The sequence below is a fragment of the Monodelphis domestica genome, chromosome 5, assembly GCF_027887165.1.
Source record: "Monodelphis domestica isolate mMonDom1 chromosome 5, mMonDom1.pri, whole genome shotgun sequence".
Taxonomy (NCBI): domain Eukaryota; kingdom Metazoa; phylum Chordata; class Mammalia; order Didelphimorphia; family Didelphidae; genus Monodelphis; species Monodelphis domestica.
The window spans coordinates 289,977,133-289,990,853 of NC_077231.1; the positions used below are offsets into that span (position 1 = coordinate 289,977,133).

Sequence of the window (13,721 nt, forward strand, 5' to 3'; positions counted from 1 at the left end):
ATCCTGTCTCAGATTTATTCATGTTTGGGGATAATTCCTAAATTCCCATGTACCATACCATCCCCAGAGCTCAGGCCAAGGTGAAAGAATGAATAGAGATCATAAAACTATGACTGGAAAATTGTGAACTAAGACTCATTTTAAATGTCCTGAAATTCTCCCTCTGGCCCTATTTTATCTTAGAAGGAGGCCCAGAGGAGATTAACAGATCTCATTATTTGAGATGCTTTTTGGACACCCTCCTATACAGGCTAAGCCTTTCTCTCCTGCATATACATCGTTACTAGTGGGAAATACTTCTATTGTCTCACATATATGGGATTTGTAGACCAAACTGTGAGACCTCCATGAATCTTGTGAATTTTAGGTTTTCTCCATTTTGCTTAGTCTTAAAATTCTAGCAACCAGGAATGTATACAACCCTACTTAAGGATTAAGTGTTGAGGAGGAAGGCCTATGACACATGTGCTAGCAAGTGACAAATAAGAAACAACTGACAGACCCCTTGGGCTGTCCTAAGTCAATCTGAAGCTACCATTGGTACATGAGATACAGGAAATGATGTAAAGAACTGTCTATATATTTCACGTAACTTCCTCTTGATCTCTCTCACTCTCGCTCAGAGACGTTGGGCTCTGTCGGCAGAGTGGGGAGCGCTGGGTGGCGTTTTGGCATGCTTACAGCTCTTGTCGGATTTTGGCATTTGCGACTTGCCAGTGAGGTGACTGGGAGAAGCTCTGTAGTGTGGGTTAGGTGAGGTGTCTTCCCTGAACTCTCTCAGAGGTTTAGGCTGATTCTTCTTTTCCTTTACCTCCTAAAGTGCTATCCTCCTATGAAGTTCCTCATCTCAGAGGAGGCCTCATGGCTGGAAGCTGAGCTAGACTGAGAAGGCCCCTTGGCCTAGGCCTTTGAACTCCTATCTGGCTTGCCAGAGCAGTCTTATACCCTTTCCTCTCTCTCTCCTCAATTTCTTTCTTCTATTGTAATTAAAACAACATCAAAATCCCAAACCAATTAGTATTTTATTGGGATTGAATTTTAATCTCTGGTGACCACTGGTATCATATATTCAGTCAACAACCCTAATTTTACCCCTTACAATCTGGAGCTGCTGTATAAGCAGGTCCTATAGACTTCTCACTCCATGACTTGCACCCAGGAAACAAAGTTTACATAAAGAACTTCCAGCACACTGGGGCAACTCAGCCTGCCTATGGCTGTCCATTCCAGGTCCTGTTAACAACTCCAATAGTTATAAAAATCGAAGAAAAGGACTCTTAGATCCATTGCTCCCATGAAAAGAGAGCAACTTCTATAGATAATGAATAACTATATCCTATCATATTTATTGTATTTTACTGATTGTTTGCTTTGAGAATCAAATTTGTTCTTTGCTGTTACTCTATGTCATTTTCAGCTATCATATTTTTGCTATTGGATATATATTCTGTTGCACTGTCTTTATTTGTACCATCCTACACTTGAACCTGAGAAAATACCTTCATAAAATTCCATAAACTACTTGGACAAAACTTGTATTAGTAACCTCTAGATAAGGTGATGTGCTATGAATTTTGAGAATTTTGGTTCTTTCTTTGAATGTGCATTGCCTGTTGTACTACTGCTTTATAAAGCTATTACTTTGTAAAAAACATTTGTACTCACACTATGGAACATGGCTAAGTTAAAAAGGAAATGGATCTTATTTTTTGAGTGAGAAACCTTTGTATTTTGCCTCTACCTCTCCTTGGCTGATACAGTGTCACTAATTGTAAACTATATATTTCTGATTATTTAAAATTTTTTTATTATTCTTTTTCCTTGCATGTGAAATATGGTATTTGAGTTTTACTTTTTTTCTTTCTCCAATTTTTTGTACCTTGAATCACATGTCACCAGTATTAAAGAGATTTTTGTTTTATTTTGTACTGGTGTAAGTTTAAAATGTCTATTAGCTTTAAATGTAAATGCATTCCCAAAAGCATTAGACTATGGAAACCTGCCACTGGTGATTTAAATATTATGGAACTTTGCCTGATGAATGTATCTGATTTCAGGAGAAGGGATCACAAAGGAACACAGATCTAAACTGCACAGTGCCAAGAAAACACGACCTAACCTGTGTAGTGCTATATAAGCACAGAGGCAAATGAGACAAATGAATCCTGGTAGGATTGATAAGATTCTGCACCAATACAAGAGGACTTGAACCTTGAGTGAGACTTGAGGTTGCAGATGTCTGATATATGTTAGATGCACTCCTCTTTGTACCACACTTTCTATCAAGTACCTAACAATGGTTGTTCTGGCTCCCCTATATCTGAGAGACAAGGAAAGTTCAGGCCAGGAAATTATATTTCTCATCTGCTTCATCAAGTTCCTTTTTCATTCTTTCATATTGTGGCAATGTATTGCAGTCCTGACATCTGAGTGGGTAAGTGCATGATTGCTATTTTAGGCTAATCAGACATAAATCACTCTAATTGGGTTCTGATTCAAGGACTTGTCATAATTTTATTTTTCCTTTATTTAGGATTTTTACATATAAGACTTACATATTTTATATTTCATCAAGTAGTTACTTTTTCCTTTTTTATTTGGATTTTTGTGATGTTTTTGATATTTTTCTTTGGTAATGATTCATATACCTCTATGTCAGCCACATATGCCTGTGTGATTTCTGTGTTTTGTCAATATGCCCCTCAGGGGGAAATGTATTCTTAGCCTATTTTGCAAACTTTAATTTCTTTTTTTTTTTTTAACCCTTACCTTCCATCTTGGAATCAATACTGTGTATTGGTTTCAAGGCAGAAGAGTGGTAAGGGCTAGGCAATGGGGGTCAAGTGATTTGCCCAGGGTCACACAGCTGGGAAGTGTCTGAGGTCAAATTTGAAACTAGGACCTCCCATCTCTAGGCCTGGCTCTCAATCCACTGAGCTACCCAGCTGCCCCCCGCCTTTAATTTCTTTTGAGAGTAATTTTAGAATAAGAGACTTTCTACCTCCAAATATATGGAAAAGTGAAGGGCTTACAGAAGGTGCCATGAAGATGCCTGCAGAGACCACACAATGCTCCAAAAGATCCCGAGGAAACTTTTGGATGCACTGAATTGAACTTTGGGGGGTTGAATGCATTTGTTTGAATGTACACTTTTATACCAAAGGGGACTTCCCCCTAGGTGGTTTCATTCTTTTTCTCCTTCTTTCCTTTTTGTCCCCATATTATTGCAATTTCCCCTTAGAAAAACTGCAATACTGTGTGTGCCTTCAGTTAAATATCTTTAGAGTTATACATTGATTATGTTTAAAATGATCCACTGGAGACTTGGTCTCCAAACAGATCCCACCTTTCTCTCTCTTACCCTTTATTTTTACTCTTACACGGCCAATTTCCATTATGGGGGGAAAATGTGGATGTGTTTGCTTTTTGTCACACTCTGTTGTTGCTTCTGTCTTTTGCCCTTTTCTTCCACAGAAGTTACTCAGGATCAAAAGCATTTTTGCAATTTATTTCCTTTGCTACTTGTGGACTGCAGTTCCTGCATAGTGGTAGACATTGCTTTCTTAGCTTTTTTCTTGCAGAACTTAGGTTGGTAGTATTTTCTAGACAGTTCTTTGTGTAGTTTACATTAAAATGGTTTGCCCTGAGTCTATTTTCAAGTCCTAGCTGCCTCCACTGCAGCTAATCTCACTTCTGCCCAAGCTCTGAGATCTGCTGCCCAGGCTCCATTCTCTTTAGCCTCAGGACCCAAGTCTCCCTTCTATGGCCTTGCACTGCCCTCAGGGGTAAGTCTGTAGTGTTCCCAGCCAATCACTGAAAATTTTAAGATTGTCCCAGCTCTTGCTCTGACTCTGGGGTAGTAGGTTGTATGAGGGAGGAGTGATCATGTTGGGCTTTGATAAATGTCGTTTCACCTCCTTAAAGTGTGGAAATCCCTAAACACTGCCTACCTTTAGGGCTGTGCCCCATGGGAGAGCAACTTCGTTTGATTTTGATTTTTGTCTTTTTGAGATGCTTTGTAGTGAGTGGTTAGAAGGAGATTCCGAAAGTTCCTGCTACTCTATGGCCATCTTAGGTCTGTCCCCTTAGTTATTTTAATTTTCATTAAGTTATTAATGATTCTGATCTTTTCCCAATGGCTAACATTTTTTATTTCATTTTTAAAATATTGTATATATCCTTTGTATACCTGTATTTTAGAGAAGGCTACTAATTTTATTAATACTAAACCATCCTTGTGACCTTGATGTAAATACAACTTGGTCAACATTATTATTTTTAGATATATTAATCATGTTTTTTTTAAAAAACATTTTGGCTTTGATATTGAATAGCAACAAAGGTTTGTAATTGAAGAAACTCATTTTATTCTTCACTGCTTTTGGTACCAGAACCCTTTCTGCATCATTACAAAAATTGGGGGAGATTGTCATTTTCTATTTTTAAGGAAAGCACGTGTCTTATTTTTAGCAGCTAAGTGATAATTTCCAACAGATTTAAGATATTAGATTTTTATTGCAGATATTCAATTAAAGGACATTTTATAATAAATTCTGACCTTTTAATTCTACCTATATGAAATTTATTTGTATGAAATCTTTATAATTTCATAATAAAGATGGTCCAATTAAACTTTTATTGTCAATCCTCTATTGTTTAAATATTATAAATTATAAATTTTCCCCCTTTCCTTAGACATAAATGATTAAGTCTTTTATCCTTAACTCTTTTAATGTTATACCTGCTTATACTCAGATTGTATATCCATTAGGAATTTACTGTGGTATATGTCAAGATACTGGCCTAAATATTGCCTGCCAATAGCTTTCCAACTTTCTCAGTAGTTCTGAATAAAAAGTACTTTTCTCAGTTCAAAGTACCATACATTTAGAGTAGGAAAACATGTTAGAGACCCTCAAACCCTCCTCATTTTATAGGTGAGAAAATTTAGGCAGAGAAAGGTGGTTTGTACTGGGTGCCCACAATTCTAGTCAAGTCCTAAGGCAAGATGTTAACTCAGGTTTTGTGTAAAGGTATTGATAATTTGTTCTTCTGGCTTCAGTAAAAGATAGTTTTATGATGTCTACTTTATAATTTGAGATCTAATAACACCAAATATTTTTCCCTTCTTAATTTTTCCACATTCCTTCAAAGAAGAGATTGTTTTGATTATTCTCTTCATAAACCCAGTGTCCAATACAATGTACTGAATACAGAAGGTGCTTAATAAATGTTTATAAAAAGTGAACTGATTTACTGTTATAGTCACCACTATTAATAGTATATCAAATAATGATGAAAATAGTGGCCATTTTTGCTCCCCTCTGATTTCTGGGGTTTCCTTTCTGCTTATAATGCTAGTACTTGATTTTTTGACAAATGCTTTGGATTACAATTGGTGATTTGAGCATGACCATACAGTTAGTGCACTGATATTCCTAATACTTTTCAGGGTCTTTAAAAAACAACTAAACCATGAATGCTAATTCTGTCAAAAGTCTTTTCTGAATCTTTGGGTATAAATTATGCCAATTTTATTATGCTGTTATATGCTTTATGATGTTATTAATTTTCCTAATATTGACCCATCCTTGTAACTTTGGGATTAAAACAATTTGGTCATAATGATTATTCTTAGATACATTTGTAATATTTTATGGAATATTCCCAGTGTTTCTTCCTCTTCTTTTGCCCCTCCTTTCATTCTGGAACCAAAATCAGATCATCTCTGTCACTGCTCCTAAGTCGGGTTTATTTTGCAGATGAGGAAAGTGAGGTTGGAAGAAGTTATGTAACTTATCCAGAATCTCACAGCTAAGCAGTGTTGGAGGCTGGATAGGAATCTGGGTCTTCCTGACTCCAGGCCCAGCCCTCCAGCCACTGTACAACCAAGTAGCTCCCTCCACAGCACCGATGGCTTCCTCCATATTCTTTAGCCCAGACTTTCTCCGGAATTGGTGGGTTGTCACATGGTCTCAAACACGGGGCTTTGCCCACCGTCATTTCCCCTCCTGGCACTTGGTGGGTCTGCATGTGAAGGGTGAATCACAGGGAGCAACACTGACCCAACCTTCATACCCACATGCTCGTTGAACAGTGTAGCGAGGACACGACAGACTCATCAGTGCTGGAGCTGGGTCCGAGAGCAGCTCTTGGCCGCCATGCTGTATGTCTTCTCTAGGCTCTCTACCTCCCACCATTGCGGCAGTTCATTTCAGGGCCCTGGAAGGGGACTTCCGAAAGGATGGGAACCTCTGGGAAGAGGAGGAAGCGCTCGCTCCCTGAAGGAAGGCAAACCTTCCCCGCCGTCTTGTTCACGTAGTTAAATGAGTAAGCAAGCATTTTTGTCTCCTGCTGGAACTCGGGCCCCTCAGGCAAGATGCAAAAGAAAATAGCATCATCTTCATCCAGGCATTAGTGGACCCTGCTATGACCTAGTTTAGTTGATCCAGTTTTCATGAGGGGCCCAATGGGTCCAAGACCCCAGTGGGCCGCTTGTCACAGTGACTGCCCTTATCCAAAGTTCCAGGCAGGGAATGGGAGAGGATGTCGCTTTGAAGAAGGTAGGAAACGAGGTGGCCCTGCCAATCTGGAGGCTTATGGAGCAGGCAGGACAGAAGAGGTCCAGGTCACAGGCAATCTGTTTGAAATTCCCAACCTGCCAGGGCAAACGCTCAGAGATCAAGTTACCGACCAACTGCAAAGAAAGTGGCATTTTGAGACTAACAGGCAGATCCACACCCACTACTAGGCATACCACGAGAATATGTGGCCTGGCCAGATGCTGGATATATAACACGGGCTGTGACCACACACAGACGTGCACACACTTTCTGTCTTCCCTATGGTGTATGTTGAAATTTTCAACTGTAAGATCTTACAATGACGGTTCTTACCCATTCCTCAGGAAGCTCCTTTAAAATGAAAGTCACCTGGAGACCCTCAATTCAAGACCCTTTCTGCCTCTGTGCAGTGAAGATGCTTTTAGAGCTGGCTGGTTTTTTTGTTTTTTTTTTTTTGTGACTGGCGAGAGGTTAGACACGGAGGGAGGGGTACTGTTTCATAAGAGCTGAATTCATCATGTGTCTTCTGCTGCCTTGGCCCAAGCTTCCTTAGATGATATGTCCAGGATCACTTGCCCAGCTTCTCAAAGTATTCGTTCCTTTACTGATATTTTTACAAACTTTATTTAGAAAAATGCTTACTGTTTCTTAACACACACTGATATTTCTACAATACATCTTAGACAATATTTGTTAAACATTAAAGTATGAGCTTAGCCTAGCTAACATTGATATTTGAAGATCTTTTTCAGTGGTATTTTTCAGCTACCCTTTCATAGCATTCTTGAAAGTAAAGTATTAATTACAAAGTATATAAAATGTATTGCCATCTTGGGAGTTTGAAATTTTTCACAAATTTTAGAAGAAAGGATTGGTAAGCTAAATTTTAGAGACATGAATAGGTTAATTATTATTCTACAACCAAGGGAATATACTTACTTCACAAGATTGTTGTGAATCAAGTGGTTAACATAAAATCAATGTGCCTACCTTAAATTGCAATTTTAAAGAGAGTTAATATAGCAGAGAAATCTATTATGATTATTGTAGATTAATATGCTGAATAAAATGATGGCAAGCCAGCAAGCTTAATCAATTGAATAGGATAGTAGAAAGAACTCTAGATTCAGGGTAATACGATCTGGATTCAAGTAAATTGCCACTAAATATGTGTGTGATTTTGAGCATCACCTGACCTCTGTGGGTCTGTTTCCTGATTGGTCAAATGAAGGTAAAAATTAATAATTTCTGTGATCTTCTCATCACCAAACATTTATTAAGCACGTACAGTGACAGGATTAGTACTCAGAGTAGATAAGGCCAACACTCCTGACCAGACACTAATTTAAAAGTCACAAAATAGCCAAACATTTGCTTGTGTTCAGAAGACTAGAAGGTAATAACACACAAAAAAACTGTAATACTCCATATGATTCTAATGGCCAAAACATGTAATAATCCATGATGAGTGTATAAAAGAGGAATATCGAGCTAGCAAGGGTCTTTGGGGGGAAAATGATTCTTGAATAAAGGGAGATGTGCATTGAGGAGTTAGCTTTTGAGATGAGTTTTCATGGTCTGGGAGGAATTTCACTGCAAAATCCAACTGCAGCCACACTGAATCAAACTCTAAAGGAAGCCAGACACTGCCTTGCCAGTAGAAAGGAAGAATTGCTTTTACTTGTCCACCAGAAGCGCCCCTGGCCAGAACTCATCCAGAATTTTGGTTCTCATCTAAGCTCTAATTCTCTTTTAGAGCTGCCCCAAACACTCTGGAAAACTTGAATGTGTGTGAAATGGAGAGGGCAAAAGCTAGCAGAATACGCAAGGAACTGCAAATGGAAATTGCAGCAGAATCCTTGGAAGGCTCTCGTAGAAGAGATCCCCACAAAGTAATTAAGTTCCTATTTTGTAAAAGTGATAAAGCATATTTACTGATATAACCATTTATTCCATGGCCATAAAATATGTATTTTGTGATCATCTAAACTGATGGTATTTCTGCAATCTCATGGCTTTAACTCAGCTGAACTATTCTTCAGTAAGTGCTGCAGAATCAAATTTGTACCAGTGGAAAATGAAGGTAAAGAAGTTTCCATCGTCAACAGCCTGTAGGCTCAGAAGATTGAACCTGTTCTTTTATCTGCCTATGTTCATTTAGCCCACCACGCAGTCTTTATTAAAGCCGAGGCATCAGGCAGTCAAAGTTCATTAATACCATTTATATAATCTCTGCAGTTTCAATTAACTCAGCAAGACATTCTACTACATGATAACAGTCTCATTAATTCAATAAAATCCCATAACTATTAACAATATGGTCTATGTTAAACGGGGTGTCACCTAGTACAAAATAATAGCTTTAACAGCTTGTGATGAAACTCAAGGTTTTTTCTTAAATTTGATCTGGCTAAATATTCAGTCCTTCTGCAGCAAGGTATTATTTCTCTGTAAAGAATCTACAGGATTTTAAACATGCACAGGGGGTAATTAAGCCTTTTAAGTCATACCCAGGAGTCAGATAATATTACTTTCTTGTTCAATAAATGATAGACTTTTTCTAAATTATCTAGAATGTGATCCTCCATTTCACTTTCTTCAATGCAATTGCTCTGGGTCACATTCATTGAAGATAGTGGAGATGGACAATGTTCGGTTTCTTGTTCTTTGATAGCAAACCATGTTCCATTGGTACAGAATTGCTCTAACACAACTTTTGCTTTTATACATTAACATAAAAGGGGAAAATTATGTTGAAAAATTACTCTTCAACTTGATTTATTATGTACAAAATTTTTAAGTTCATTCCATTCCTATTTATTTCTTTTCTTTGACCTAGTAAATTTAAAAAAATATTTTGTCAAAATTTGATCAAAAATTTCTTTGATATTAGATCTAGGACATAGAGCTTTTAATACTTGCTTTACACTGTAGAATATGACTATTAAAAGCATCGACAACTTAGTTTAGACCTTTCCTGGAGATTAATGCCTTCAGAATGTAGTAAATATAGACAATTATTTTCTCTGTACTTAAAAAGTTACAATAAACTGAAACAGATCTTAAAATACTGTAAGTAAATAATGGATAATTTCCTCTTGTGGAAAATGTAATACATTAATTTTCTGAGTGTTAATGACTGTGTGATGGGTCAGGTAATAGTACCATGGTGAAACTAAATATGTATTTTCAATTGTTATAAACAACTTTTTGAAACTGGTTTTTGATAAATTTTAGAGACTAATGGGGTACTTTATAACTTTTCACATTATCTTACATTTTTATAAATGCTATACTTGTATACAATATTTATACATGCAACCATGGAAAGTTTTATTACTAGATTGGTTTCAAAAAGGCTGTTTATAAACAAACTCCAAAAAGTTGAAAGAAAAGCTTGAGCAGCCTTATAGAAGACAATTTGGTGGAATGTCATATAATGAGGAGCTAGCATATGTGCGTCAATGAGCTTACTTTTCTTCTCATGCAGCTGACAAGTATCTCTCTGATTGCCTGAGCATTATGATACAACTCTGGATACAATAAAGCCTCCATTATTGCGCTATCATTTGTCAAGCTGTATAGAAAATTTTGAGTCAATGGATGCCACCTGTACGATATTTTCATTACCTGTTTATAAAGCAACTGCTCGTTTTCTCTCGCATAACAGAAAAGAACATCTGTAAGAATTTTTCTCACATTTTCTTGTTGGAAATACTGCATTTCAGGAAACCTAAAAAAAAGAAAACAGTCCTGAGGCTGGCAGCCTGGTTTAAAGAATCTTCTTCCAACTCTCACTTCTGAGAGGTCCCTAGGGCTTTTTGAGTTTTCTATACAAGACTTTTTTATCTGTATCCCAATTTTCTCCTGTGGCAGGACTAATGTTTTAATGAAACAGGATCAAAAAAGGGGTGGGGGGGGATTTGGACCTTAAAGTTAATATCATTTAAGTTAAAAATATTAAATAAATTTGATACACATAAAATTAAAAATTTTCTCCCTAATAATAATGGTAGGCCATATTTACCTTACATGCATGATCTGATTTGATATGTATAATTTTTTTCAATTGAGGTTGAATAGATAGGAGCCCTATCCATGCCTAAATGAATATTTCTCAGGGACAACTTATTCAATTTGGCACAAAGCTAAAAAAACTTAAACAATTACTATGATAACGACTTTAGGTCTCTTAACAAAATACAGTACTCTAAACACACTGGGCAATGTACTAGGGGCTCTAGATGAACTGAAAACAAATCAAATAAAAAGACAGAATCTCTTAGAGAGTGTAAATTCTATTTAATAAGGTAAAGGGTATTTCCATGAAACAACGGAGGAGTATATCTGAAAATAATATAACTGTATATATATAATTTGATATACTAACAACTAGATATAAAAGAAAGAAAAAAATAAGACTGGAAATGCTGTGAGCAAATAGTTGGGTGGGTGGTTACTCATGGATTTCCCAAGGTGAGTTTTAAACTAGGATTTTAAGGCTTTATGGGAATATGGGGAAAGGACTTTCCAATAAATGGGAATGTCAAGTTAGAAAGCATAGACACTAATAAAAGATTCATGTATTTAGATAGCATTATGATTTATCAAAGGATACATATAGAAATAAAGTTGGAAAAATGATAATAGTTGTTTTGGAGGGGAAGGGAAAGGATAAAAGATAAGGAAAATCAATAAAGAGTTCTAAATCTAAGCAGAGAAGTTTTATCTGTAATACGAGTAACACAATTACCTATAGATTCCTGAGTTTAAGATGAAGAAAACATGACTGAGAAAGATAATTCAGTTAATTGTATTAGATGAATGAGGGCAGAAAAAAAAAGAGTAAGATCTGATCTAAGGATGTCATAATACAATGGGCACTAGTTGATCATGGTTTAATTTTGGCTGTGGAGATGGAAAATATTTCATCTAGGAGAATGAAAGGTTGATAAAACAGAAATATATTTCAGTTTTAAGTACCAATGACAAAAATGATTATTGATTTTGTTGATGCTTCTAAGGATTGAGGACTTACCCAACACCTTATTTCTTGTATTTTCCTCACAAGGTACAAATGTATCTGTGATGTCATCAATTGAGACACTTTCTCCAACTAGGTAGACTGCAAAGCCATCTATGCTGGTCCACAACTCTAGTCCATGTGCTACCAAAAATTTGTCTCCCTAATGCATTAGAAGCCATTCTTGTTCTTTGGGTATCATGAGGACACAGAATAACACTCAAATTACATGCCTATTAGTCTAACAATTCAATAGTGGGTTGACAACATTTATTAAGTGTCTATTGGTGCTAGGATCTGTGCAATGGGGGAGAAATACAAAGAAACAGTCCCAACACACCCAGTTTCAGTACAAGTTTGTATAGAGAAGCTATACACATGTGCAAGATGCTGCTTTAAGTGGGGGGTTGGAGATGACCTTTAAAGTTTCTTTCAACTATAAATTTTATCAAAATATCAAGATGACTTACTATCTCTGATCTGAACTAAGCCAGATTCTAAAGAGTGGGAATGTAGATGAAGAATAATAAAAGAAATCTAAAATTAAATACTGGTTCAGCTGGCACTAAGGAAGAGAAAATGTAAAGAAAAACATGACAATCCAAAGAATACAAGAAGCAGGATCACAAAACCTAAGGGTATTTTATGGAACACAATTTTATGGTTCATCATTTCAAATGCATCAAGAAAAGAAATAATGATGGTAACTAAGCAAAGACTAACTTTGCTCAGAGAAAAGCCACATGCCTTAAAGAGAACAATTTAATGAAGTGCTAAGAATGGCATCTAAATAGAAAATATTAGAAGAGTGTGGGTGACAAAGAGATGGCAATTGCGGCAGAACATTTCCTAAGAAAGTTTAGTGATAACATCAGAAATGAGATAGTAACCTAGGGATAGATGAGTTTAGAGAAAGTGTTATCTCCAGTGCCCCTTGGTCTATTAAGATATGAGGCTTAAAGACAAAGGAGAAACAATAAACTAACATCATGCTAGCATTAGTTCTGAGCAATGGAAGAAAAAACAAGTCTATCAAGCCCCTGAATATAACTTTATATGGACTTCTTTTGCAGTTATTCTTTGGAAATCTCTCATACACACAAAATTATAGCCTAACAAAATTTTGTGTAATATTCAAGATTAGGATTAAGAATGGGAGAAAGTCCTAAAAAGTACGTTCCTTACTTCTGCCAACAAATATCTATGAACTATATAGTAAGAGTTTAATATCTATCCACTAAAAATGTAAATTATATTACATACCAATTCATGGTTTCATTTAAATGCATACTAACCACTTCCAAGATTAAAAACTAGAGACCTACCAGAATTAAATTGCAGGTAGATAATTTAAATTACCCACTTTTAGCAAATACCCAATCAACTGAAAATGTGTATTAGGCAGCCATAGCGTACCTCATCTAAATGCAATAGCACACCATCCACAATTCTACTCTACAGAGCTGAAGTGCCAATTTGTAAAATCTAACAGTATTCCCTTTTTAGAAGAAAAAAACCCCTTTACTCTTTAAAAAAGAATATTTGCCTATAAATTCTAATGGGGAATCCACAGAATTATACAAGGTAGACGTATACGCCAAACTACTAAAAAAGTCTTTTTAGAAGATGGAAAAGCAATCATTGAATCCTAACATTTTGAGCACCTTAAGAGATTATTATATTTTATAGATGGGAAAACTGTAAGACAGAAAGTTTAGGTGTCTTGTCAAATGAGATATTTGCAAAGGTACTAAAGATGGTTCATGGCATGTAGTAGGTACTATATAAATTTCTATTCCCTTCCTTTCAATACCCACTTCTCCAACTAATAGAATACCCAGAACTGAAACTGAAATCCCACATTAGTGTTATTCCAAATATATGGTAAAACTTCTTTAATCATATAATATGATAAATAATTCAAAGAAACAATATATATATAATATAATAAGTGTAAGTTAATGAATGTAGGGATACATTAAAATCTAGGTAATGAATTTGAAATATATATATAAAACAGAAAATTTAGCTCCCACTATATAAAAAACTCAACATTTTATAATCGTGATATCTTGCCTTTAAGTACATAGAAAAAAGCATGAGGAAAAAAAATTAATTTAGTTAAGACTAAATTA

General features: G+C 36.0%; 1 protein-coding gene across 33 annotated transcripts in view; it reads right to left on the minus strand.

Annotated features, from left to right (window-relative positions):
* Nucleotides 1-13,721, minus strand: part of TBC1D5 (TBC1 domain family member 5) — a 682,585-nt gene that overhangs the window by 208,117 nt on the left and 460,747 nt on the right. For all 33 annotated transcript variants that reach the window (XM_016426458.2, XM_007505143.3, XM_056800296.1 and 30 more), the window contains one exon: nucleotides 10,194-10,296. In XM_016426458.2, the coding sequence (XP_016281944.2) occupies nucleotides 10,194-10,296 (103 nt within the window). The remainder of the gene's footprint in view (nucleotides 1-10,193; nucleotides 10,297-13,721) is intronic.